The sequence below is a fragment of the Mustela lutreola genome, chromosome 4 (assembly GCF_030435805.1).
Source record: "Mustela lutreola isolate mMusLut2 chromosome 4, mMusLut2.pri, whole genome shotgun sequence".
Lineage (NCBI taxonomy): Eukaryota > Metazoa > Chordata > Mammalia > Carnivora > Mustelidae > Mustela > Mustela lutreola.
The window spans coordinates 416,007-443,388 of NC_081293.1; the positions used below are offsets into that span (position 1 = coordinate 416,007).

The window sequence follows — 27,382 nt, forward strand, 5'->3', positions numbered from 1 at the left end:
TGTTTGAGCAACATGAAGATAATTAACCAAGGTGCCATGCAGGGGACAGGGTCCCGGTGTCCACACGAGGTCTGGTACACTGGCCTGGACCCCCAGAAGTCCACCATCGTGCTAGGATGGGCTCCTGGCACTAGGGGGCAGCATGGTCCTCTAGCTGTCTGGGTGAGTCCTGAGGACACCTGCCGCGGGGCTGGGGAACCTGACCCCGGCCTGCCCGACGGCTGGGGCCCCCACCACAGTGCTCTGTAGTACTCCTGCCTTGCCGCCCACCGCCAGAGGTCACGTGTCACTGTCCCAGTTCAGCTCTGAGCACCTGCTTCCGGAGAGGGGTGTCCTGGTGGGCAAGGAGGAATGAGAGCCAGAAGCAGGCTCCTGGAGGCAGCCTGGGTGCCCCCCTTGCAGCCGGGGTGTGGGCAGCCTCAGCCTGTCCACTGCCTTGCACAGGAGGGACTGTGGAGCCGGGGGCTCCCGTTCAAGCCACAGGCTGTTTCCTCTTCCAGTCTAAAGCCTGTCAGGGGTGGCCTGTGAGCCATCACGGCCAGCCCCGGCATTGTGCAGACCTTGCACTGTGAGCAGAGTAGCCCGCTGACCCTGCCTTGGGGCCCTCCTGCCCTGCCCTGAGGCCCAGAAACTGCGTGTCCCATCCTGGGCCCTGGGCAGGAGGTTTGCCAATGCACCTCAGGGATGCAGGGGGTGAGGGGGAGGGCCAAGGTGCATGTGGGGTCCTGGTCCTGGCTGCTCACAGCAGCTGCACGTGGCCGGTCAGCTGCCCACGGAGTGGAGAGTGGGCACCCACAGCAGCTTTGGTTTTTGCCTTTTAGTTTTTGTTCTCAAAGAATTGCCACATGCGAGGAAGGAAGAGATCACGATCGCCGCGGCATGCGGCTCCGTACCTCGTTTCATCACAGGAAGTGGTGTGACAGCAGGGGACAGGGCCCGTGTGTTCGGACCATTTCCACGGCCTCTGTCGCCTTTGCCTGAGGTGCCTCCACATCCACATCCACACCCATGAGCTGCTGCCTTTCGCTCTGGAGGACGTGATGGTCCAACTCTGCCCTCTGGCCTGGGACTGCTGGTGGGAGCACAGGTTCCCAGGCTGCCATCTCAGGGAGCTTGTCCAGAAAGCAGCTGCGGAGCCACATGGTTCAGCGGCAGGCGGTCTGGGTCGGCAGGTGACAGGGACCCAGCGGAGGAGCCCAGGTGCCAGGCCAGAGCCCCACCCCCCCACCCCCCCCACCCCACCCCCCAGCAGGAAGAGGCACCCGGGCGCTGCGTGGGTAGCTCTTTGTTGCGCAAGAAGTTTGCGCCCCCAGCCCCCTGCCACGCCCCCGACAGAGCATGTCCACGCCACTGCCCGGCCAGCAGCCACCTGGGCCAGGCCCCCTTGGGCTTCCTCACCTGCGCAGAGCAGAGGGCGACCTTCCAGGGAGGGGCTCAGATGGTCTGTCTGCCGCCCCTTCCCTTAATTCGATCCGCATCTGGGAAGCTTGTTCTCCTGCCGGACACCAGGCGCTGTTCAGGAGCCCGCAGGAGCCCAGGAGTAGACGCGGGAAATCCGCGGGGCGAGGCGCCCCTCCCCGGCGGGTGTCCAAGCACCGCCCCTCCTGGCGTCGGAGGGGCCGATAGGCTGCGGGCCGGGGGCTGGTCTCCGGGGCGGGGCGGCGGGGCCAGACCTCTACCCCGCGCGGAGCCGCCTCTGCCTGCGCGGCGTCGGTAGACCCTGGACCCCGGACCCCAGACCTCGGGCCCCGTGCGCGCCCCCTGTTCTTGGCCCCGACCCCAGTGTACGCCCCAGTGTACGCCCCGGCCATGCACCGCCTGGGGTTCCCGCTGCTCGCCCTGTGTCTGCTAGGTGAGTGCTGCGGGGAGGGACCGCCCTCCGGGGCGCCCGTGGGTCCCCTGGCCTAACGCACCCTGCCGAGCTCCGGGTCAGTCTCCGGGGTCGGTCGCGCCGAGGGGAGCCCTCACCGGGAAGGCCCAGGGTGGCAGACAGAAACTTCAAAAGGGAACTGGGGGGAGAAGCCACCTGGGGCGCTTCCCCAGCGCTGGTCCCTCTGGGGACTCACAGGGCACTGGGGAGAACCGCGCCTCTCCCCATCCACCTGGAGCCTTGGGATGACTGCCCACGCCTACCCAGGTCCCCCGGCCTGGCAGGGAAGGGAGGACCGAGGAGCGGTGACCTGGAGCTGAGGGTGGGCGCTGGGGGAGGAGGCCGGGAGGAGGTCGTCTAGCCACTTGGGACACACACACACACACACCCCGCCGCTCTGGGGAGCTTTCTGGGCAGCATTCCGTGGTGGCCCAGACCCCAGCCTGGGGGGCCTCTGCTCGGAGCCTCTCTGCGGGTGCTCTGCTAGATGAGGGTCTCATCCACTGACGCTCTAGGACTGAAGAACCTTGCCGGGTGGCCGCTCTCTGGGCCTCACCCCACTCCCAGGGCCGTTTGTCGTTGGGTCCCTGGCAGCTGCTGGATCTGGGCTGGGACAGGCAGACCTATCCCCCACCCAGGCCTGTGCGCCCAGAGACCCGAGGGAGGGGCTGCAAGGGGACGGGAGATCAGGTCAGGTCTAGGTCAGCCCGGTGGGCTCCACCCAGGGCTCCGAATCCCTGGTGCTCACACTCTCTGGTGACCCCCCAGGAGAGGTGGTGCAGGCCCACCACCGGCCGGCTGACCCCCTTCTCCCCCACAGTGGCAGCCCCCAGCACCCCACTGCCCCACGTGGAGCAGTATGAGGTGGTGTGGCCCCGACGCCTGCCAGCACCCCGTGCCCGCCGAGCTCTGCCCTCCCACCTGGTAAGTCTGGGCGGGGAAGCCGGCCTGGGGGCCCCCCACGGGCTCCCCGGAGCCTGTCCTGTCTGTAGCTCCGAGTGTGCCCACTGCGGCCGGCAGGGCTGTCTCTGCCCGCACTTCCTCCACCCCCAGCCTCCACTCCCGGCATCCTGCCTCCGCCTGCCCCCGGCGGGTGGGGCGAGCTGAGTGGCTTCTGCTGAGTAGGGGCCCCTGGGGCGGCTCTGGCTGACTTTCAGCAGCCCTGATGGCTCAGGGCACGTCACAGTTTCACTCACTGGCAAGATAAGTCTGATCCCTTTCAGGCCGGAGGGGATGGCTCATCTGGGGCGTGTCGCCAGCCGGGTTTGTGGTGACTGTGATGACGCACCTTCAAGGGGCATTTGGAGCTGGGCTGGGGTTTCCCAAGGAAGGCTGCCTGGAGGCATTCCTGAAATCCCTGTGGGACCGCCTGTCCTGACCTTAGTATCTGGAGAAAGCCTTCTAGAGGTCGGCAGGCTGGAGACCCTCCCCTGGGGTGCTGGGTCATGAGCCCCCATCTCTGCTACCTTGGATCTAAGGGCTGCCGGTCAGGGCCCTGTCTCCCCATCCCCCTGCTTCCTGGGAAAGGGGATCCTAGTCATTTCGTGTGTGGACAGATGGGGAAATTGAGATCTAGAGCTCCAACCTGCCCAGCCCCAGCTTCCTAATACTAGCCTGACACTGAATGACCCCCAAGGTCCTCTGAGGGGGCTTTCAGATTTCAGGGTGCCCTGGCCTTGACTGCACCCCCAGCCCAGCCCCAGCACGCCAAGGTTGGAGGCGTGTGTGCCCTGGGTTAGGGCCCCTCACCCTGGACCCCTCCCTGTCCCCTGGTTCAGGACCTGTACCCTGAGAGCGTGAGCTACATCCTTGGGACCCAGGGGCACAACTTCACCCTGCACTTGAGGAAGAACAGGTAAATGGAGGCCCGGCCACTCTGCCAGGCCAGAGGCGGCTTTAGTGGGGGGCAGGCGGACCCTGGGAACCACAGTGGCTCTTTTCCAGGGACCTGGTGGGCTCGGGCTACACGGAGACCTACAGGGCTGCCAATGGCTCCCAGGTGGTGGAGCAGCGACAGAGGCAGGTAGGACCCAGGACAGCCCTGGAGAGGCCAGCCAGCGGAGCCAGGGAGGGGGGGGGGGCGGAGCTGCAGGCCCAGGACAGCCCTGGAGAGGCCAGCGGCCAGCGGAGCCAGGGAGGGGGGGGCAGAGCCGCAGGCCCCTCATGCCTCCCCGCCCCTGCAGGGTCACTGCTTCTACCAAGGCCACGTTCAAGGACACCAGCACTCAGCTGCCAGCCTCAGCACGTGTTTGGGCCTCAGGTGCGGGTCGCAGACCTGGGGGGGGGGGCGGAGGTGTCAGCTGTCCCGCACTTGCTCCAGAGAAGTCGTCGGAGGCCGAGAAGAGAGGGGCTCGGGGTGACGATCTTCCCACACGGGGACTGTGGCCTGTTAGAAGTCACAGATTCCCCGGGCTGTGGGACTCCCCTCAGGCCCTGCAGCCTGTTCCGAATACCCCCCCCCACCCCTCCCCCGCCCTGCAGATGGGGCTGTCTGCAGCAGCAGCCCTGCCCCCACCCGCCGTCCTCCCCAATGTGTCCGTGGGGGGCGGGGGTGCACTAATTCAGAACCGCCTGGCTTCCCTCTGCCCTCAGGGGCTTTTTCCGGGCTGGCTCGGATGTCCACGTGATCGAGCCCCTGGACAGGGCTGGTGAAGAGGGGCGGCACGCGCTATACCGGGCGGAGCATCTGCAGCAGAAGCTTGGGACCTGTGGGGTCAGCGACACCAGCTTGGAGCAGGCCTTGGGGCCTCGGACCTTGGCAGCCTTCAGGCCCCGGGTGAGCAGGGGAGCCTGGACCAGCTGCATCACCCCCGTCCCCTGGGACTGCATCCCCCAGACCCGCCCTGTGCCCGGCCAGGGGTCCCCATGGCCAGTGGGCCTGGCTCTGCCAGTGGCTACTGAGACCGCTCCTTGGCCTGAGCTGGAACCTCCTGGGTGGCACCCTCAGTCCGAGCAGGGGCCTGGGTACTAGCTCTAAGACCTCGGGAGAGGGTCAGAGTGTGAAAACTGGGCCCGGGCCAGGACTGTGGCCGGGGTGGCTGACCACCGCCTTGTGCCCCCAGATCGGGCTGCTGCCCCGAGACACCCGCTATGTGGAGCTGTATGTGGTCACGGACAGCGCAGAGGTAGTGAGGCGGAGCGCGGGGGCAGGGCTGGGGCTGGCTGGTGGGCCACGTCCTCTGAGGGCCTGCCGTCCTGCAGTTCCAACGGCTAGGGAGCAGAGCAGCGGTGCGCAGCCGGGTGATGGAGGTGGTGAACCACGTGGACAAGGTGGGTAGAAATCTCGGTGGTCGAGGGGACAGGGCCAGCAGGAGCGGGGCTGTGTCTGCCCCTGTGTCCGCCCTCACTGTCCCTGAGCCTGACCTGGGGCCCCCCGCGTTCCCAGCTTTATCAGGAGCTCAATTTCCGTGTGGTCCTGGTGGGCCTGGAGATGTGGAACCAAGGGGACGAGATTCAGGTGAGCTCAAACCCCGACACCACGCTGGACGACTTCCTGCAGTGGCGGAAGCAGAACCTGGTGGGAAGGCACCCGCACGACAACGTGCAGCTCATCACGTATGTGGGCGCTGGGCACGGGGCCCTGCAGCGAGGGGCTGCGTGGGAGCGCTGGGGCACGTGGGAGGGAGGCCGTTTCGGGGCATCCACCTTCGCCCACTGCTCTTGTTCCCAGCGGGGTTGAGTTTACCGGGACCACCGTGGGACTGGCCAAGGTGTCGACCATGTGCTCCCAGGACTCGGGGGCTGTGAACCAGGTTTGCTGGCCTCTGGACGGGGAGCCCTGAGGACTAGGTCCACATGCTTGTCCCCACGCTGTCCCCATGGGTTGGAACGCCTGGGGCCGCCACCCCTGGAGGGTGCAGGGATGCTTTCAGAAGTGTTACTGGTGGGATGGGGTGTGGCTTTAGCTGGCGTGGCCTCTCCCGGTAGGACCACAACCTAGAGAACCCTGTCGGTGTCGCATCCACCATGGCCCACGAGATGGGCCACAACCTGGGCATGGACCATGACGAGAACGTCCAGGGCTGTTACTGCCCCGTGCCACGGGAGGGCGGCGGCTGCATCATGGCGGCCAGCATAGGGTGAGGCCAGGGGCTGCCTGGGGAGCGGGGTGTCCTAGGTGACCCTGCACCCTGACCGAGGCTCCGTCCTGCGCCCCCAGCTCCAAGTTCCCCAGGATGTTCAGCCAGTGCAGCCGCGCCGACCTGGAGATGTTCGTGGAGGAGCCTCACACAGCCTGCCTGGCCAACGCCCCGGACCCCAGCCGGATAGTGGGCAACCCTGTGTGCGGGAACCAGTTTGTGGAGCGCGGAGAGCAGTGTGACTGTGGCCCGCCCCAGGTACAGGCCATACGCCCACCGCCCTCTGCCCTCATGGACGCCCATTCGTGACCCACTAGCCACCCCGTGCGCCGTGGCCACAGAGCAGAACGCTTCTGCTCTCTGAGCCCCGAGGGGCCTCTAGGGAGGGGGCCCAGGGTCTGTGCTGGAGCCCACTCCTACTTCTGCCCTTCAGACCTGTCAGAACCCCTGCTGCAACGCCACCACCTGCCAGCTGGCTGCGGGGGCCCGTTGTGCCCAAGGGGCCTGCTGCCAGGACTGCAGGGTGAGTCCTGGGCCCCCAGGCCAGTTGGTGGGAAGGGGTCCCAAGGAGATGGCTGACAGAGCACGTGAGCTCTGCTCTGCTGGGCAGGTGACGCCTGCCGGTGAGCTGTGCCGTCCCCCAAAGGATGTGTGTGACCTTGAGGAGTACTGTGATGGTCAGCAGCCAGTGTGCCCGGAGGACGTCTTCCAAGAGAACGGCACACCCTGCCCAGGGGGCTACTGCTACAATGGGGTCTGTCCTGCGCTGGCCCAGAGGTGCCAGGACCTATGGGGGCCAGGTGAGGCATGTGCACTCTGGCTATGTGCTCACAGGCTTGCGGGGCGTTGCGGGGCCCAAGCCAGAGGACTGACCCCTTCCTGGCCCCCCGCAGGCTCACATGTTGCTGAGGAAACATGCTACACCTATAGCATCTCCCCAGGCTGCCAGGGCAGGCCCGCGCAGGGTTCCAGCAGGTGAGTGGTCATCTGTGGCCTGATTCCCCCGGGTCGCGGGCCACAGGATATCCCTGGAAGTGGGGCCGCCCAAGAGGGTCTTCTGCACAAAGGAGTCTCGGGTCTGAGTCAGAGGGTTCTCCAGGGGGTCCACCCTGCCCTCCAGCACCCCCAGGCCTGAGCATCTGTCTGCCCTCATGGGAGGGAGAGTGTGTCGCTGTCACTGGGGGTGGGGGAGGTGCCCACCAGAGGGCCCTACGGCCCATCCGAGGGCTGGGGCCTGTTTCCTGCAGCTCCCCAGGTCCTCCTGAGGGAGGGCCCACAGGCATCAGGCAGGAGACCCAGCAGAGCTGGTTGCACGGCTTCTCTGTCCATAGGGTCGACGCGTGCGGCACCCTATACTGTGAGGGCGGACGGAAGCCGCTGGAGCGGAGTTCCTGTACCCTCACCTTGCGCACGGGCACTTGCCAGGCTCTTGCCCTGGAGGGAGGCGCCGCGTATGAGCCGGTGCCGGAAGGCACCAAGTGCGGCGAGGAGAGGGTGAGCGCCCGCGCCCGTCTGCTGCAGGGTCGACCACGGGCGGCAGCTGGCAGGGGCTTCCGAGGGCTGTGGCCCAGACGTGAGCCTGGACGCGCCCCATGTGGCGGTCCTAGACATGTGTCCCACGGAGGCGAGCCCACGCAGTCCCAGGGCTGTGCACACCGGGTCCTGTGTGGGCTCAGTCGAGGCACTGCCGGTGGACGGGAGGTGCTCAAGCAGCCAGTCCTCCGCTCACGGGGTGTGAAGACCATTCTGTTCTGCAAGCCCACACCTCCCTGGGCGTGGGGGATGCCAGCCCTCTGGCCCCGGTGGCCGCTGTGGCCCGGCTGGCCTGGGTGTGACGGCCCCGGCCTGCCTCCCCCAGGGCTCCCGATCAGGCCGAGGGTCTGCGTCAGCTGGTGTTAGAAGTGGGGACACGGCTCCAGGCAGTGTTCTAGAACGTCTGCCTGAGGACATGCCCTCTGCCCTCCAGGTTTGCTGGAAAGGAGTCTGCCGGCACCTGCACGTTTACAGATCCATAAACTGCTCTGCCCAGTGCAACAACCACGGGGTACGTGAGCCCATGGGGCGTCCCGCCACGCTTCCTCTGGGGCTGAAGGAGACCCGTAGGCCGTGCTCGAGATGAGCTCAGGCCCAGCAGGGGACGCTGCCGGAGGCTGGTGGGATCTGGGTGTCCCTTGTGAACACCGAGGCCCGGGGCAGTGGTGCCGTGGACGCATGGGCTGGGGCTAGGCAGACCCGAAAGCTCTCCGCTGTCAGTAACGTGTGTCACGATGTAGGGACAGCCAGCCGCTGAGAGCTCGAAACACCAGGGCTCTGGGTGCTCCCTTCTGACCCCAGTCTCAGGGAGGTTTGGGGGCGTGCCCCAAGGACAGCCCACAGGAAGCCGCCAGACGAGCTCACCTTGCCAGCCGCACGTCTGATGGGCGAGGCGGCAGACAGGTATAGGGTGGCCTGGTCCTCACCCCCAGTCACCCTCAGGTGTGCAACCACAAGGGAGCGTGCCGCTGCCACCCGGGCTGGGCCCCGCCCAACTGCACAGAGCTGCTGCCCCACGTGCACACAGGTAGGCCCGGCGACCCCGGGGCTTTCTTGCCTGCATGGCCTGATAGGGTCCCCTGCAGGTCCGGTCCTTCCTCAGACCACCTGGGCTGGGCCAAGAGGGCCACCACGTGCCCTAAGGTCCTTCAGGCATTGTCAACGATGCAGGTATGCGGCCTCAGCCCGGCTCTCTGACCCCACGGCTGCCACCTGGGCTCCCCGTGAGATAGGCAAGAGGCGTGTCCTAGAGGGAGAGCACAGTCGTGGTGACAGGACGCCAGCCAGTTTGCTGGGTCCTCGGCCACCTTCTGAGTGCGGGAGTCTGAGGGCCCCCCACGCCCACAAGCATCTTCTCCAGTAGCCCCTGTGCCCATGGCCACCGACAGCAGCATGGCCCCCTGAGCCTGGCCAGACCCTGCTCACGTCACTGTGGCCAGGAGCCAGTCACCACCAGGCCCTCCAGCCTCTGCTCTGAGAGCCCACAGGGCTGGTGTAACAGACTCACTCTCAGTGCTGAGGCTGCTCACGTGGGCCCTGGGCTCCTAGGTCTCCGCCTGAGAAAACACTCCCCTCCTTGGTCCTGGGGCCCTCACTGCCCTATTGACACCTGGTCTCCTGCACCCCCACAGGGTCCAGGAGCCTCCTGGTGGGCCTGCTGGCATCTGTGGTGCTGCTGGTGGCTCTCCTGGCAGGTGTGGTCTTCTACCAAAAGGCCTGGAACCGAGGCTCTTGGAGGTGAGCGTGCTCTGGGGTTGCAAGAAGCACTTCCTGTGCATACACGATTGGGAAACGTCTTGCTGCTGTTTGAGGAAGAGGAACAGCCCTCCGCACAGAGAGCTTGGGGCCTCTGCCTCTTGAAGACGGGGCAGGTGACAGGCGAGGCCAACAGGTGGGGGGTGGTAATCCCAGACAGAGCCCCTCCATCCCCACCCTGATCAGTGCCAGAGCACTTGGGAGAATATGGGCTTTGCCCATCGTGGGCAGCTGCCCACGGAGTTGCCATGGGACCTCACCCCATCTTGCTGGTTGCAGGACACACCCAGGAGCCCGATTCCCTGGGCCAGACCCCAAGGCCAGGACACACTGACCAGTCTTGCTTTCTCCCCAGGAGCTCAGTGCCCAAGACTACCAAGGGGCTCTCCAACCCCCTGTTCCATGAGGGGCCCAGTGTGCCAGCCAAGCGTGGGGCTCCAGCCACCATCACCCACCCCAGCCAGCTCACCAGGCCCATGGCCTCCAGGATGACCCCTAAGCAGCCGCCCCGTGCTGTAAGCAGTGCATCCCACCACCCCTGGGCCATCCCCAATCCCTCCCAGCAGGGCTTGGAGCTGCCCCGCAGAGGCAGAAGCAGGCTTCAGGGTGGACAGTCTGAGAACCCGCATGAGCCAGTGACAGACCAGACCTGGGACTTGGACGTGAGGCTCTCAGCCTCTGCAGGGTGGACAGAGAGGTGTTAAGGCCCAGATGCCCTCTGTTCCTGCCCAGCATCTCTGGGCCCCTCCACAAGACTGGCAAAGGGGAGGGTGGGAGTTGCACCTGGGCTCAGCCTCGGGGACCCGTGGGGCAGGGCAGAGCCCTCCATGTGCACTTGACTCTCCCTCCTCTGGGAGGGGTGGGAACCTCGGGTTCTGGGCTGGGACCTCCAAAGCCTGGCTCCCTGGACATAGCCTCCCTGTGAGCCCCAGGCTCCCCGCCCTGTTCCCTGCAGCCTCCAGTCACCATGTCCAACCCACCCTTCACCATTCCTGTGTACACACGGCTGCCCCCAGACCAGGTGAGCGGCCAGGACGTCTGGGAGCACCAAGTGGGTCCTGGGCGTGGAGTGCAGGGGCTGGGGGCTGGATTTGGTGAGCTGGGGACCCCAGGGCAGCAGCCCCTACACTTGGGAGGCTGATGGCCCAGCCCCGAGAGGATGTTTACTAAACCCAGGGGGCTGAGGGGCCCTGACTGCTGCTCCTCCCTCCCACCAGCTCAGACCTCCTCCTCCTGCCAAGCGCCTCCCTGAGCTGAAGCCCAAGCAGGTGAGAAGCCTCCGCCCTTCTGGAGACCTCTCCAGCTGCACACGTGCCCTTCCCTGGCTGCCGGGCGCCTCCCAGCCAGACCCTGTGGTGTCCTTGGCTTCCTTGTGGAGCTCAAGTCTAGAGATGCTCTGAGATGCGTGGGGGACGGCTCCTTCCGCTGTGGTCCCTCACGGTCTGCAGTGTCCATCCGGACACCCTGCCAGGAGCCACCGTTACTGTGGTGTTTGCTTCATGGAAATTCTCTTGTTTAACTTTTTGAACTAATATTAAATTTACAGCAAAGCTGCAAAAATAGCCTGGGGGGGGGTTGAAAGGAAAAATGGACAAAGGGGCAGAAATGGGTCCAGCCAGGAGCGGCTGCAGGGGAGCTGCGCACACCAAGGGTCTTCCCTTGGAGGGGCGTGGCCAGTGCCCACGCTGGGCCTTCCCTTCCTCCACCCAGACCCTGGGGGCACCTGCCCTGCCTGCCTAGAGGAAGCGGAACTGTAAACAGATGCCAACTTTAGTGGTGAATTCTCAGCATTTGAACTTCCAAAGACCCACATTCTGGCCATTTAAGAGCCTTTTTTGGGAAATGCTGGGGTGGGGTGGGGTGGGCTGGGGTGGGGACGTTGAGGGAGAAGGCCAGAGTGCAGCTGATGGGCCCAGCAGGGGGTTCTGCCCCAGCAGCCCGGGGCACTTCTCTGTGGAGAAGCCTGCAGGGGAGTCGGGAGCAGAGCCAATGCTGGGGAAGATGGGGCCTTGGGTGGTGTCCAGAGTCTGCTGTCTGTCCCCCAGGGTGTGAAGCCGACCTTCCCACCTCCGATGCCTCCAGTCAAGCCTGGGGCGGGAAGAGCCACCCCCGGACCCGTGCAGGTGAGCCTGTCTCCCCCAGGGCGCTGGGCAGCAGGGTGGGTGGTCTCCCTGGCTGGCTGGCTGGCTGGGGCACTGCCCCGGGGTCACTGTCCACCGGGTTTGTCTCACACCCACTTGCCCCTGTCGGGACTTCCCGAGCCGCCCCTGCTGCCCGTGCGTCTGTTCCTCCTGTCAGTCAGGGGGCCAGGGTGGGGTCGCGGGGCTTAGGCCGGTGGCGGTGGCCGCCGGGTGTGGGCCGCGGTGACCTCCGCACGAGGAAGCGTGAGTCACCGGGGCCCTCGGGCCGCGGTTCAGCTCCGGTTCTCCTTCCTCCTCCCAGGGCGCCGCGGGTGCGAAGGCGGCTCTGAGGCCCCCGGTGCAGTGGAGGTGACGCGGGGCTGCGGGCGTCGGCGTCGGCCCCGGTGGGGACGGCGGTGCCCTCCCCGCGGGGTTCGGGTCGGCCCGGCCCCCGCCCCCGCCCCCGGGGACCCGTCCGGCCCGAGGAGCGCGCGCAGAGGAGCCACGGCCGGCCGCCCCCCTCCCGGGACCCCCCCGCGCCCCCCTCCCGGAACACCCCCCCCCCCCGGCGTCCCGCACCCCGAGGGGCCCCCGCGCCCGCAGCGGGGCCGGAGCTGCCGTGAAGTGTTTTCGTACCAGGTCACCGACCGGTCTGCACGGTCGGGACCGTCATTAAACCGACGTAGCACCGTGTGCGCGACCGTGGGCGGCGCTGGTCTCGACCCGCGAGCGGCCGGTTAACGCGCGGCGGCGCCGCCCCCCGCCCGCCCCCCGCCCGCCCCCCGGCCTCGCGGCCCCTCCCCCGCCGGAAGTCCACCGCCCCTTCCGGCCGCCGCGGCCCTGCGCTGCCCCTCGGCGCCCTCCGCGGCCTCCGCGCCTGGCCGGACGGGCGCCCCTACGCCGCCCCAAGCGCCGCCGGGCCCGGGACTCGGCGACGGCGGCGGAGCGGGGCGGGCGGGGAGACGCCGGGGATTGGCGGGCCGCGGAGGTGCAGGCGCCCTTGGGGGCACCGGGGCGGGGTGGGGGCCGCGGGGCGCGCGCTCCCTGCACGTGCGGGAGACCCGGGGCGGGGCAGGGCGTGAGGCTCCTCGCGCGGCCCCGCCGACCCCAGCCGCGCCGCCGAGGGGGGGGCGGGCTGCAGCCTGACCCCTGGGGCCGCTCGCCCAGGACAGGGCCGGCCCCCGCCTGGGCGCCGCCGCCTCGGGGGTCCTGGGACGCTGACGTGTCGGAGGCCATCAGGCGGGGCCGACCTTGCGCCCCGGCCCGCGGCCGTGGGGGCGGAGACCGGGCACCAGCCCACCGCGGCTGCTGGGCGCGCACGCCTGCGCCGCGGACCCGGAGCTGGGCCGGCGCGTTCTCGGCAGCCTGGCCTCCCCCTTCCCGCCCCCTGTTCTCCGCGGGCGACCCTCCCCCCTCTGGGCCTCTGGACCACGGTTCTCAGGCCGCTTCCCTGACGGTCTCTTCGGCGTCTGTGTCCCTGTCCACTGGACTCCCCTCATTCCGCCAAGAGGACAGCGCGGTCAACTTAAGACCAGCCCCACCAGGTCATCAGTCCTGCCCTCGGACCGCACCTCCTGCTCGCTGACTCCCCAGCAATTTCGGGCGGCGGGCTCGGCTCCAGGCCCTCGCCTTCATGGGGCTGACCGGCTGTAGTGGGAAGCGTCCGTCGTGATGGGCGATAGAAGCACGAGGACCCTAAGTGACAGCAGAACGAGGACTGGGTGACCCAGGGGTGCTGCAGTGGGGAGCAGGGTCCCTGCGCCACTGAAGCTGGGCAGGGGGGTAGCTCAAGCGCTCGGGGCCGGGAAGCCCTGGTCAGGCCCGCTCTGAGCCTGAGGGGATACAGGAGGGACTGTGGGGTTGACACCTGGGCCAGTTCTCGTAGGATAGAGAACCAAGAGGGAGAAGGGGACTTGGGGGGAGGTGGAGGCAGGAGGGCTGCTGCTCCGCCCCAGGGGTGGGAGGGGTAGGCTCCGGGGGTGGTGAAAGTCCCCATTGCCAGGCGGGGAGCCTGCGGGACTTTGTAGCCAAAAGGTGAGCTCTCCCTCGGAGGTCCAGGTTGGGACAGGCCTGGCCTGAAGGCACAGGGCACTGAGCACTCTGGCCCCGGATGGCACTGCCGGGAACAGGACGGTTGCGGGGTTTCTGTGGGTGCAGGGCGAGAAGGCCCACGAGCCCCAGCCTGTCCTCCAAGGAAAGCCAGACCCACCTCCTGGCCCCACAAAGCTGCTGCTCTGAGGATCACCCTCACGTCCTTTGCAGGAAAGTCTTTCACAAGGTGCATTTGAGATGGAAATCCAAAGGGTAGTGGCCAGCACGCTCAGGGCCATCGAGCCCATCTTGTGTGCCCCGAAGGGAAGGGTGAGGGACGGCCCTGCACGGCCAGCCCTGCTCACAGCAGCCGTATTTGTTGGGGTCCTTGTTGTGTGGCCTCCACCCTGCTGTGTTGGTGGTGCTGGGATGTGGCCCGCTTATCGGGCTTATAATAGCACGGGTGATGAGGGCCCTGCCCACCCACAACCCGGGTGCAGACTGTGAAACTCCAGCCCTGGCCCTTTCCCGGCCTGACCCACCGGCCCCGGGGCAGTGAACACTCCTGTGCCCAGGCCAGCCCGGGGCCATGCTCTCTCCTCTCCAGCCCTCTCCCACTCGCCTGCGTGCCTAGAAACAGGGAGGTATGTCGGCCACAGGCCAATGAGCAGCACCTCCTGGGCTGGCCCTCACTGTTCAGCCTTTCAAGCCTTGGCAGGACCCAGGACCATCCAGTGCTAATGCAGACCCCAGGCAGAGCTCCCTAGCCTGGCACACAGTCGTGCCCAGTCCCTGGGTTGGGGAACTGAGCCCCATTGCAGCCCCCTCGGGCCTCCCACAGAGGGCAGTGTCAGACAAGGCCTGTGGCGCTCTTGACTTCACCCCTCCAGAAAGACCAGTCCTTGCTCTGAGGGGGCGGCCAGGGGTGTCCCGTCCAAAGCCATCCAGGCTGCAGCTTCCCGAGTGGGAGCCCGTGGCCCTGTCCACGGTCCACACGGGCCTTTCAGAGGCCTCCAGGGCTGTGCTGTGGGTGGATGTCAGGGCGGCGGCTGCGTGGTGCCTCCTCCACCCACACCCCGTGCTGCTGAGGGGGCCCAGCCTCTCCTCTGAGCTGCTGTGTCTGCTCACCTCACAGACCCTCCAGCGCGAAGACCCTTCCGAGTCAGAAGACTCCAGAGAAGGGCGCCTGGGTGGCTCCGTGGGTTGGGCCGCTGCCTTCGGCTCGGGCCGTGATCTCAGAGTCCTGGGATCGAGTCCCGCATCGGGCTCTCTCTCTCTCTCTCTGACTGCCTCTCTCTCCGTCTACTTGTGATCTCTCTATCAAATAAATAAATAAAATCTTTAAAAAAAAAAAAAAAAAAGACTCCAGAGAAGACGGGCCACTGTGTGTGCACAGGGAGGGCCCCTGACTCCTGACCTCAGTTGTTCTCCCCACACACCCCCGCGTTAAAGGCCAGGTGTTTGCCTTTCAGTCAGGACGCAGCCCGTGGGTCACGGGAGCGCCTCGAGTCGGCTGCCAGAGCTGCTGGAGGAGAAGCAGGCCCTGGCCTTGCTGCAGAAGACAGTCAACGTGCAGCGACCTGGGGGCCCCTCGATGCCCAGATGCCCCCCAGGAAGCAGATGGGTTGCATTCCTTTCTAGGAAGCTGGGCCTGGTGTGGCAGTGGCCGGGGCAGGCAAGGTCCCTGACCAGGGAGCACCATATTTAGTTTGGCTACTTAGCAAACCCCTTAACTGTGGAACATTCCAAGCAAGCCTGGAAACAGCAGAGTATGATGGGCTTACCGTCCCCTGTGACTCACCACCACGCAGCCTTGGCCATTCCCAAACCTCAGGCACATGGGGACTATGGACAGTCACAGGTGCCACCATCCAGAGGCCCACAGGCTGGGGGCTCAGCAAAAAACACCCCCCCCCCCCGCCAGGGCACACACCAGGTTCCACGGGGGCACAGCTGTGCCTCTGCTCTTTCACTAAGGGTCTCCCGTGCTCCTGGGTTCAGGAAGAGCTCAAGTCCCTGAGTGCCCTCCCCCATGTCCACCCGCACCCCCACCCCCAGGGGAGCGCAGGCCACAGGTTTGGACCTGAGACCGTGCAGGGAGCTGCAAAGAATTGTGAAAACAGCCTGGTTCCCTAGCCTGGTTCCCTAGCCGATACCCAAATTTTGATGAGCTGTTTTCCTGAGGAAGCAGGAAAGTGAGATCATCCTGTGGTTGGGATTTGCAGAGAGGAAGTGATAAGCAGCCTCGGGGCTGAGGTTACCGTCAGGCCCTCGCCGGTGGCGCTGGTCCATGAGCCAGCAAAGTGCTTCATAACCGTTTGACTTCTCCAAACCGGGCGGGGAGCCCCGCCGCGTCTGCTATTTGAGTGCGGCGGCCGTGATGGTCACCAGTGGGAGATCCTCCCCGGGAGAAGAGAGACTTGCAGGGGAACGTGGGGGAACTCCTTGGTTCTGCCTGTTGGTGGAGCAGCTGCGTCGGGTCTGGGAGGGAGGCTGTGGGTCAGCGGGGTCGGGCGGTAGGAAAGTCCCCCCGCGGCGGATGGTGCTAGCTCTGCGTGTGGCCCCGGGTCCTCAGCTTGTGCCTGGGGACCGAGCATGGGGCCAGTGGCAGGAGGTAGGCACGTGCCAGGTCCCGCTGGCCCGTGCTGCCCGGGGTTCACGGAGGGGGTGTGTCTGCTGTGTCGCTGGCTCAACGCCTCGACCTGGGAGCTGTCTGTCCATGGCGGGGCGAGGGCTGTGGCACCACCTCCTCCCGACAGCACCGCGTGCCTGGGAGCAGACACGCCTTTGCTCACTGCTGGGGTGAGCCTGGGTCTATGCTTCCAGGAAGGGGAGGTTTGTGATGTGCCCAGGAGCACCCACAGCCCGACGGCTTGGGGGGTGGGGCCTGGCCGTTCCTCCCACGCAGACATCAGCATGGGGACGTTTTCTTGGCGGCTAACTTTTAGAAGAAAACTGCGCATGCTGCCCAAATGCCACGCGTGCATCCAGTCACCCGGCGTGTCCACAGGCAGGCCCCCAAACCTGCCAGAGGCTGCGTGAAGTCCCGGCGACGGAGACAGCCAGCATCTCCCGAAACCTCCCTCCCCGACTCTCTTCCTGCTGCAAGGACCCCCGGGGGGGTGTGGAGCTCAATTCTGACAGAGCCTTTCCCTGGGGCCCCACTTGAGGGCTTTTGACCGAAGCACCAGCCACGTGGCCCTCGCAGGGGTCTAGCTGGACACGCAGCCAGGGGTTGACCCTGCCCGGCCCCCCGCAGGTGGACAGGGCGCTGCCTCTCAGACACGTGTCGTCCTGCAGATTTCACAGATGAAGGTGGTCTGGCTGGCGCTCCTGGTGAGGCTGAAGGACCAGCAGATCAGAGAGCTGACGAGACCCAGTGACCGAGAGTGGCCGTGGAGAAAGGATCCAGCGAGAGGCCCGGGACACACCCCTCCCAAGGCCCCTAGACCTAGAACTTGAGGCTGCACGGAGCGCCCCCAGACCGGGCGTTCTGCACGTGGCCGCGCAGTGTTCAGCCGTGCAGAGCGGACATCGGTGTCCCAGTGCTCCGGGCCTCGGCGCGTGGGTGTTCAGGAGGCCGGAGCCGCTCGCCCACCACAGAGACCCGTCTGCGTGCGAAGACTCTGGTCCTGCTCCCTTGAGCCCCTGTGCTGCGTTGTGGTCATTGAGTCCGTGAACACAGAAAGTTCCTGTCTATGTAGACTGTTGCATTGGGGCAGTGGTGGTTGGGGGGCCAGCCACGCCCTTCATCAGCCACACAGGTCCTGTGCAGGATTCTGTGGAAACAGTGCCCTGGGAGGTGTGTCCCTGGGGTCACTCCACTGTGTGTGAAGGGAGCACGTGAGGAAGGGAAGGGCCATCGGGGCACGTGCATGGGGGCTGGCCGCCGGCCCTGCGTGGTCCTGGGTGCCCGCAGTGATCCCACAGGATGGCTTGGGGCCTCCTCTTGGCTCTGGAGACGTAGGACCTGGCGTTGCCATGGCCTCCTCTCTGCTGGCTAGGCCCCTTTCAGTCCACGGGGAGTCCCCCGTCCCTGGGCTGGGGACTTCAGGCCAGTACGCTGGTGTGGCAGGATGGCCTGAGACACTGTGGCTGCCCTGCAGCGTCCAGACACACCCCGGAGTTTTGGTTCTGCTCTCGCTGGGCCTGGAAGGGGCAGTCCGGGAGGTGGTCTACACCTCTCTCTCCCTAGAGAACGAGGAGCCACGGGGTCTGTGGGGGTCTGTGGAAATCGGGACGACAAAGGGCACGTGCTTGTTCCTGGTGTCGGGAGCCCGCCCAGCCCCGGGGCCAGACCTGAGCAGACACCCGTGCTCTCCTGAGGCTGCTTGGCCTTGCAGAAACAGGAAGCTGCCCCGCGCGTGCGCACGTGTGTGTGTGTGTGTGTCCGTGCCAACCTGAGTGCAGGGTCATGCCACCAGCCCCCCGGTGGAGGTGACCCTGAGGGCTGGGTTTTGGGGTAGAGACAGAGGATGGAGCTTGGGGATGGTGGCCCGGGGAGTGATGGTGCCTGGAGACAGGGGCCACTTCCAAACGCAGGCCCGGCTTGCTGACCAGCAGGCCCACGGCATCCTCTTTGGGGCAGGAGGACGGGGAGGGCTGGGGGGACAGGCAGGGACAGGGGTGTGAGCCCCACCCTGCGTGAAGGGACAGCTTGGTTTTGTGCCCCCAGCACAGGCTGGAATGAGCAGCAGCCCTTGGTGGGTGTCTGGGATTCGGGAGGAGACGGGGCCCATCAGACCCCATCTCTGGAGGGCCTGATTCAAGGGCCTGAAGACCCCTCTGACCAGCCCAGCTCCTGGAGGGACACTCCCCTCACCCCTGCCCTGGACAGCAGACCCGGCGGTTAGGTTAATGCGCAGTGGGTTCTGAGTTCTTGGCAGTGGGCAGAGCCATCGCAGCTGTCCCCACCCCCGGGGCAGTGATGGGGAAACCACCAAGCCACACCCCATAGGGGGCAGGACCGTGGGCTGGCACTCGCCCCTCCAGGCTCTGTAAAGGAAGCCCCACCCCAGCAAAGACCCCAAAACTGAAATCCCAATGATGGTTTCTTGGGGGGCTCCCTCTGGCCCAGCAGCACCCATGACCTTGGGTGGCCGACCTTGGGTGGCCAAAGTGTCACAGGACTTAGCTTCTGTGGGGCTGGGGACTGAGAGCCAAGCCTGGGTGCTGGCCAGGGTACTTCACATGGGACCCCCAGGTCAGGAGGTGGGGTGGGGTTGGAGCCCCCTGCAGAGATAAGGCTACGAGGGCCCCCTCAGGCCCTCCCCAGGGTGTTTGCATCTTGGGGTGCCACTCAGAAAAGGCTGGGGGTGCAGGTCTTGGAGGGCATGGTGTGTGCAGAGTTGGGGTTCCCTTGAGGCTAGGATGAAGTTGACAAGTGAGCCATGGGGGTGCTGCTGTGGGCCCTCCCCACCTCATTCTGTTTCCCTGGGCCCCTAGGGTAGCCTCATGGCCAGGCTGGCACAATCTCAGGCCCAAGTGGCTTCTGGATCCTTCTCCAGGAAGGCGGGGCACCAGCATAGTGCCACAAACTCGGAGGGTTTTCATCCTGGGTCTAGGGGCCCCCACCTCAGGTCACGGGGGCTCTCCAGGGGACCACCGACCCCTGCGCTCTCAGGACTCGGGTTCTCCTAGAACCTGGGGTGCAGCTGAGGGTGTGACGCCTCTCACGCCCTCCTCAGGGGCTCCTGCCAGTGGTCAGCAGGTTGGAAGGTGCGGTGCTCTGCACGCTCTGCACGGAGTGTGGGCTCGGGTGCCCCTCTCTCCCGGCCCCCGCCCCAGGAGGCAGATGTGGAAGAGTTGCCTCAGTGCCCGGTACTCATGGGGGCTCACGGTGGCTCACGGTGGTGGCGAGCTGGCTGCTGGCCAGGCCTCCTCCGGGAGGAAGCGTGAGGGACCCCAGCCAGTAACCCTACAAGGGACTTAGCCTGGGGTAAGTTTAGGACAAAATCAGAAGCCAGGCCAGCCCCGCCCTGCCGCGGCTCTTCCTCCAGGTCACGTCTAACTTTCTGTGGAAGCAGAGGGCGGGCAGGTACAGGCCGGCAGACCTCAGTTCCTGCCCGTGACGTCTGTGCGCGGAAAGTGCTAGAAGCAAGTGAGTGCCTGCGGAAGGGCTTCCGTGTGACACAGACCTTCACTCCTGTGTCCGAGATGGAGGCGGAGCACCGAGGGCCGACGGCGGGTCTGAGCGCAGACGCGCCGGCGGCTTCCCCGTCAGGGCCGAGGCCTTCCTCGCACAGCCTCGAGGCTCTGGGAGGCCCCGAGCGGCCCCGCGGACACGCTCCCGGCCGTGCGGGCGCCCGTGTTCCCGCACACGCAGCCCCTGCGCTCCGAGCCGGGTTTCTGGCCGCTCAAATCCGTTGCGCGCGCCGCGTCAGCGACCTCGGGCTGTCCCCGAGCCGCGCGCAGGGGGCAGCGTCCTCCCGCCTGCCCCGGCCCGACCACAGGCGGTGGACGCGGGGAGCCCGTTCGGTGCGCGTTAGTTCGTCTCCTCGACGTGGTCAGGGGAGCCCTGGGAGGCACGGAGGTGTCGATGCGGACGCGGACTGGACCCCGCGGCCCAGGAACGCTGCGCGCCCGCGGCCTCACCGCGCCTGCCGCCCCGCCCGCCCCCGCCCAGGGTCAGCCAAGATCTGGGGCGCCTCGGCCTCGAAAGCCCACTTCCTCGTTTGTAAAAGGAGGAAGCGAAGGTGGCAGGGGCGGGGCGGGCGGGGCCTCACTCCCAGCGCCCCCACCCCACCCCTGGGGGCCTGTGCGGGGGAGGGGGGGACCCCATGTGGCCTGTGCAGGAATCACGCTTTCTTGACTCCAAAATGGGCAACACACCGCCGGGGCTTGTAAACACTGCTGCTTTGGACCTGAGTGACCAGCAGGCCGGCTTCCCCGTTCCCTTCCCGACCCAAAGGCCTGGGGATTCCCACCTCAGCCGGAAACCTGTGAGGTCGCCGCCGCGGGAAGGGGGCCTGGGGGAGCGGGCGGTGGGCCTGACCGCGAGGCCCAGCTTGGTCCGCGCTCCACGGGGAGCCCCGGCCTGCCCAGTGCCCCTCCCTGCCGCAGAGTCTATGCTTTCATGAATTTTGAAACAACGGATCCAACTTTGTAGTTTTGCACCCACTTTTCCATTCCCAGTTGTGTTTTCCGGGGAGGGCCAGAGTCTGAGGAAGTACTGCGTGGGTCTGAGCTGGACACACCTGGGGGGGCAGAAATCTCACGGCCCCACAAGCTCCTGATGGCTTCCGTTCAGGCAAAAAAGTCATTTCACGCGGCGTGTGGTGCCAGGGGCAGTGGCTGGAAGCGAGGGAGGAAGACCCTCTCTCTGCAGGTTTCAGCCCCCAAGCACTCCTAGAGCAGAGAGACGGCATCTCCACACTCCTGGCAGGGCCGAGGGAGGGAACCACAGGCAGGGTAGGGTGTGGGGTACCAACCAGAAATGGGGCAGGGAATGGAGAAATAAGAACAGGGCCTTGTAGAGGGGTGTAGTCAAGGAAGAAGAAATGACCGGAAGAAAATGAGGTTGATGGTTCAGGAACTGCAGCAGGTACAAAGGCCCTGGGGCAAAGAGCCAGGGTCAGAGGGCTCTTGTCCTATGGCCTGCGGGCTAGTGGGTTGCGACTTGGGGAGACTTTGCCCTGAGAAAGGTGGGAGCCATTGGCAGGTGTTGGGCAAGCCAGGGGCTCAGCATTCTATCAGGGCCTTGTGAGCCCAGTGGGTTGGGGCCTGTGGACAGGGAGGCCCCCCAGACAAGCCTGGTGGGCGAAACCCTGGAGACAGCCCCAGAGGTCTGAGAAGTCCTGCTCTTTGGAGGTGGAGCCAGCAGGACTGGCGGTGAAGGAAACCTTGTAACAAACGTCTTCAGCGTCACTGATGAAACACGGCCAGAATTCCAGAAAACAGGGAAAGGGAGGCTTTTGCTAAAAGTGCCGTCCATAAAACCGTTCCCAGGCAGAATGTAAACCCCAAGGTCCAGGCCTCCCGTGGGGCTCAGACACTGTGTGAGCTGCTTCGGTTGCACTCCTGGGCTGGGGACAGTTGGTATCAGCTTCGGGTTTGTGCGAAGGGTTCCTTCACAGCTTAGGACTTTGCATATCTTTTTGCAGGGTTAAATATTTTGTAACTTTATTTTTTTTTTTTTAAGAGAGAGGGAGGGAACACAAGCAGGGGGAGGGGCAGAGGGAGAGGGAGAAGCAGGCTCCCCGCTAAGGAGGGACCCCTGACGTGGGGCTCGATCTGGGGACCCTGAGAGCATGACCTGAGCCGAAGGACTGAGCCACCCAGGTGCCCCTATTTTGTATCTCAACATTTTTTAAGGGAAAAAACACTCAAGATTGCACAGAAGGTGTGAAAACGTGAACTGATGCTCTGTTGGACATCCTGCTTTTGTAAAACTTTAGAAATTTACTTAAAATACAAAATTTAGGGGCGCCTGGGGGGCTCAGTGGGTTAAAGCCTCTGCCTTCGGCTCAGGTCATGATCTCAGGGTCCTGGGATCGAGCCCCGCATTGGGCTCTCTGCTCAGCAGGGAGCCTGCTTCCCCCTCTCTCTCTCTGCCTGCCTCTCTGCCTAGTTGTGATCTCTCTGTCAAATAAATAAATAAAATAACAAAGTTTAGATCAAAGTTTGAATGCGCGGACGGGGAGTGGAGCCGCCGGGGACTACTCAGGAGGAGAACTCGCGGGGCGGCGAGCCTCCCGAGCCCGTTGTCCTCCGTGCGGGGTGCCTGCAGACCGCCCCAGGCCTGGGAATCGCCCCATGGCAGGGCCCCCCAAGGAGGTGAAGGGGTGCCTGGGAGCGAGGCTGGTCGGAAACCAGTGCAGGGACCAGTGATGGCTTCTGGGCCATGCACGGTCATCTCTTCTCCATTTCGCTCTCCATTTCCACAGTAACAGGGTCTGTCACTGGGAAGACATGGAAAATGCTGGTTCTTCCCAGTTTAAGGGGCAGATGCAGAGATCTGATCCCCTGCCTCCGGGCCCCACCTGACCAGGAAACACAGAACCTGGGTGGGGGGCGCTGCCCTCCTGCAGGGTGGCCCTGCCCCAGGGGAGGGGTGTGGACCGTCCAGGCCCTTCTGCCTACTCCCGCCCCCCGGTGGCAGGGGGAGGGAACGGCAGGTCCGAGTTGGGGAGCAGCGGCTGTGGGGATCAGGGGGGGGGTTGTGGCCATGGCCTGGCTGTGTCAGACCCACCCCTTGACTCCTGACCCTGCTGGGCGTGGTGCCAGCTTGCCCACCCTGCCCCCTGTGTGCGGCCCATGCTGGGCAGCTGGTTGGTGGGTGTTGAGCCCTCGGGGCTCCCAGAGGAAAGCCCACCCTTCCAGGCTTGGCCCCAGGAGTGACAAAGCAGGGCTGAGGGCTGGGATTCAGTGGGTCTCTCCTCAAAGACCACGACCACGCCTGCCTCCCACTCCTGGGACCTGGGGGGGCCAGTGTCTCAGGAAGGGCCCACTCTCCCCGCACATCGCCCCGAACCTTCCGATTCTCCCAGACCCCTTCTGCCCAGTGTCCTGGTTGGCCCCAGCCCGTCACTCTGTCTTCACTGTGTCCTCACTCCCCCGTGGGGAAGAAAGCAGGGGCTCTGCTCACACGCATTTCCAGGCCCGGAGGCCTCTGACCCCGTCCGTCCCCAACGCGCCCTTCACCAGCTTTCCCCACTCAGGGGCCCGGCCCCAGCGCTGCTCACGTTTACTCGCAGACACACTCCGGGTGCACACATGTGTGCAAGCCCACGTTCGGTCCCCCGGGCACCCTCCTCGGCTCCCCCTGCCCGTGGTCCCCCGCCCTGACCGCCGGGACTGGTCCTCTTCTCCAGGAGCCAGAATGGCACAGAGCCACAGGTCACGGAGCTCCTCGCCCCGTGGCCTTCAGCCCTGCAACCAGGACAGGCTGGCCCCAGCCCAGCCCCTTCTCCAGATCCAGGGTCCACTCAGCCTCCCCAGCTCCCACCCAGGGCAGGGGGCACCCTCCAGCTCCCACCGGCCCAGCGAGGCAGTTTCTATGTTTATAAGGAGAGTGGGAAGGGGGCCTCCCGAGGAGGGCCTGGAGCAGGGAGACTTGTTTCCGACCCCGCCTGGCCCATGTCCCTGGACGCTAGGCTCACCTTGCCAACCCGGGCCTCGGTTTCCCCCTCAACAAAGTGAGGCCAAGGCCCAGGGCCCCACACGCCCAGCTAGAGCTGACGGATGCAGGGACTGGCAGTCTGGCTCGCAGCATTCCCAGTTCCTAACTGGCCCGCAGACTCCTGCCAAAGGGCCTGCACTACCCTTGGGCATCCCGAACCAGAGCCTGAGGAAGGGGGTCTCTCGGCGGGGCAGCTGGCCCGGGACTCAGAAGGCCCTGAAGGAATGGCAGTGGCCATTAGATGGGACGCTGGAAGGTGACAGGCCCCTCCCTACACCTGCGGGGCAGAGCCCTCTCCTCCGTGAGAACGAGACCCCAGGCTGCCAGGTCATGTTTGGTGGTAACTGAGCCGGGCTTAGGGTGAGTAGCCGGGGACAGGGGCTGAGCTGGGTGTCTAGACCCCAGGCGACTGGGTGGGAGAGGCGTGGGCCAAGTGTGTGCGGGCGAGACAGGAGCGTGAGTGTGGAGTGAGTGTGCACACGCACGTGCTTGTGTGAATGTGTGTGCACGTCTGTGGGACAAGCCCAAAGACCCAGGCTCCGGGCTAGGAGCTCGGAGGGGCTCCCAAGGGCTGGAGGCTGGAGGCTGCCTGGTCAGCAGTCCTAACAAAGGGCCACAGTTCCTCTGGGGGTGGGGGTTGGGGGTGGTCCTGGAAAGGCCAAGGGTGCCCTGGGAGGGGTTTGTGCACAGCGGCCTTGGAGGGCAGAGGAAAGATCCCGTGGCCGGGCCAGTGTTCTGATACGGTATGGGAGGGAGGCACAGGACACGGCCTTGAAACCCTGACGCAGAGAGAGGCAGGGCCTCCCGAGCCAGGCCTAACCCTTTGCCTCCCGCTCCCATCCGTTCCCAGAGGCCCGTCTGTCCTCCTGCACAGCCTTTGGGCACAGCCCCTCCTGGCCCGACCTGGAGCACATGTCCCGGGGACCTGGCACCCACACATGGCACCCCATGGGTGCCCAGAGCCACAGGACCTTCCGACTGAGGTTCCTCGGGGAAGCCCCAGGAGCGCAGGGATCTCTGCCTCTCCCAGCCCAGTGCGGAGGATGGAGGCCCAGACTGACTTCCTGTTAGTCCACTGCCTCAGCCCTGGTCCAGGTCATAGACGAGGGTGTCCGGACCCCAGATTTAGCAAATCGAAATTCAGGACACCCAGCTCAATTCCAAGCCAGATCAATGAGCAGTTTCTGTTGTAACTCTGACCTCTGCTCCCCACACCTCTGTGAAAGGATGTCCTCACTCTAGTCTGTTAGGGACCAAGGCCCTCAGTCCTCTGGGTAGGCACCCGGGGGTGGGCACATAACCTTTCATGTCTCCAGAGGGCTTGACCATGTCCAGCACATCCTTTGACAGGTGGGGAAACTGAGGCCAAGAGAGGCAGCCATGCAGTGGTGCTGTGACGAACCCTGATCTAGGCCTCGGCAGCTCCTCTGTGGAGGGCGGTCCACCCTGCCTGACCGGGACAGAGAGAGCCTGCGGAGCCTAGCCCAGAACTGCGATGAATCCAAGACAGCACAGGGCAGGCTGGGGGCTGCTGGCAGGCTGGGGTGAGGGTAGGCAAGACTGGAAGCTCTGTATCCGACAGACCAGTGGGGTACCCTCTCTGGGAACAGACAGGGAGAATCCAGCTAGAGTTAGCAGCAGGCTACCTTCTGGGGGTTGGAGAGTTAACAGCAGGCTACCTTCTGGGGGTTGGGAGCCCCCAGAGCTGAGCAGACAGCTGTGGGAGAGCCCCTCCCCACCCGGAATAGAGCACAGGGAGGGAGCGAGTCGTCTTGAAGGCCACCCCTTATCGCCCAGCAGCTCAGAGCCAAGCACTGCCAGGGCCAACAAGGGTATTTTCTGTCTCGTAGGCAAGGGAGGGCCAGGCCTAGGGCATTTGGAGCTGTAGGGGCTGCTCTTGGGGTCCACGGAGCCCAACGTTTAATTGGACCTGGCAGGGGGTTCCTGCCCCAGGTGACAGGGACCAAGGGACAGTGCCCAGGCCTACACGGACTCTGAGGGGCTGGCCAACAGGAAGGCTTCCTGGGGGTGAGGTCTGTCTAAAGGACCCAGGAGTGCTGCGAAGACCCCACAGGGCTCTGGCCTCCCTGGAATCCAGCCTCGGTGTCTCCCAACCAGAGCTGTCCTCACCACTTGAGGGGGGCAGCGTACTGGCATGCTGAAAAGTCTGGCCTGGAGTCTCTCTGGACAGGCGGGGTCTGGGCCGTGTGGCCCCGTGTGACTGGGGCCCGACCTTCCCGCTCCAGGTTTGGGTTTCGCTCAGAGCAGGGAGGGGTCGGCAGCAGCGCTGAGCAGGGTGGGCAGGCAGGGTGCACCTGCTGGGCAGCCCCAGTGTCCCCCTGCTTGGGGGCTCCCCCAACCTGCGAGGCTGACGCTGTCCCTTTGTCCGTTCCTCTACCTCCGGGACCACCAAGCTCATAACTGCGGGAGCTGACGCGCCGAGTGTCGGGTGTCCAGGGGCCACAGCCAGGTGGGCTCCTGGGATTGGACCCCCCACAGAGCACCCAGCTCCTCCCTCTGACCAGCAGCGGAGGGGACTCCTGGGCACAGAATCTGTGGTGTCGCCGCTGGCTCTCTGGGGATTTAGGGAAATGCAGGCAGTGGTCTGGTCCTCTCTCCCGGCTGGTGGGGGACTGGCCACCCCACCCAAGGGAAGCCCCTGGGCTCCTCCAGCTTGGAAAGGCAGGCCAGGGGGTCATGAGGTGACCCTAGGGGGCCAGAGACACCCAGCTGTGGGCAGGTTTGGGGCCTTGGGGGACACTGTCGCTTTAGACCCTTCGGACTCTGGAAGTGCTTTGTCCTGAGCAGGCATGGACTTACACTCAGGAAAACAAGTTTAAGGAAACCAAGTGCAGAAGTCCCAGCGCTCTGGGGCACAGTCTGTCCCCACCCCACTGCCCTCACCTCCCGGTCTCTGTCTGTCCCCTCCCTGACCTCTTGCCTCCTCCCCTCCTGAAGACCTCCAGGAGCTCAGGGTCAAGGGTGACAGTGTGTTTCGCAGAAGCTCCGGGGCAGGACTGAGGGGGAATCTGACCCCAGACCCAAGCGGGACCCCTGTGGAGTTACAGAGAACAGTGGCCAGAAGGGATGGCCCCTGAGCCACCCTTGGGCTGGAGGACTGGGGCGCAAGGGGGCCCCCCCCGTCAACCCGAAACTCAGCAGGCGGCTCCCTCTCCGGCCAGCAACTGTCCCTGCCGCCATAGCTGCTGGGCTCTGTGCCTCTGTGACCATCAGCCAGAGGCAGGGGCCTGAGGCCAGCGCCGGGGACTGTCCCCCACTGAGGCCCTGGGCCTGCAAATGCTCTGTTCCAAAGAGAGGCCCAGGCCACAGTGGTGCATGTCAGGAGGGCCTCGGCCAGGCAGCAGGGCCCACGCGTGTTCCTGGGAGGCCGGTGGCCGTGCTCTCTCCCGGCTTCCCTCACGTGTCCACCTGTGCCCCTGAGGGTCTTGCCCCTGCCCACCTAGAGGCCAGTCTGGTGAGAGGCTGGGGTGGGGGCTCCCGCTGAGGGTCTGTGTGCACACGTGTGCTCGCACAAACACCACCCCTCTCCTAGGCAGGTGCTCCCAGGCCGCGGAGGGCATGCAGGGCAGCTCAGCTCCTGCCGTGTGGAAGCAGGTGCCTGGTCAGTGCCTGTCCAAGTTGGGGGACAACCCGGTCCCAATGGGGGAGTGTCCACAACTCTGTTCACAGAACCTTGTGACTGTGGGGAGCAACAGAGGTGGGGGCCAAGTCTGAACCAGGAGGGTCTCCAGGTCCCCACCTGTGTCCTGGGTTCCCTGGGGGTGTGTGGTCTGTCCGGCCCCTGGGCTGTCCCCTGGGCTCCTGTGGTAGGTGTGTCACAGGTGTGTGTGTCTCTGTGTGGCAGTCTTGGGTC

General features: G+C 65.4%; 2 protein-coding genes across 2 annotated transcripts; one reads left to right on the plus strand and one right to left on the minus strand.

The window, feature by feature from the left end:
• Positions 1-1,811, minus strand: LOC131830503 (uncharacterized). The gene is made up of 2 exons (XM_059172749.1): positions 1,399-1,811; positions 1-1,128 (listed from the first exon to the last, which is right to left on the minus strand). Exons 1-2 carry the CDS (start codon positions 1,809-1,811, stop codon positions 903-905), a joined length of 639 nt encoding a protein of 212 aa, XP_059028732.1. The 3' UTR covers positions 1-902.
• ADAM8 (ADAM metallopeptidase domain 8) lies at positions 1,718-12,050 on the plus strand. The gene is made up of 24 exons (XM_059172738.1): positions 1,718-1,852; positions 2,691-2,794; positions 3,649-3,725; positions 3,815-3,893; positions 4,054-4,130; positions 4,463-4,646; positions 4,933-4,995; positions 5,072-5,140; positions 5,256-5,425; positions 5,541-5,622; positions 5,798-5,949; positions 6,030-6,207; positions 6,383-6,472; positions 6,560-6,749; positions 6,843-6,924; positions 7,281-7,443; positions 7,916-7,993; positions 8,425-8,509; positions 9,114-9,219; positions 9,593-9,752; positions 10,193-10,258; positions 10,455-10,505; positions 11,283-11,360; positions 11,680-12,050. Exons 1-24 carry the CDS (start codon positions 1,810-1,812, stop codon positions 11,728-11,730), a joined length of 2,478 nt encoding a protein of 825 aa, XP_059028721.1. The 5' UTR covers positions 1,718-1,809; the 3' UTR covers positions 11,731-12,050.
• Positions 12,051-27,382: the final 15,332 nt, after the last annotated feature.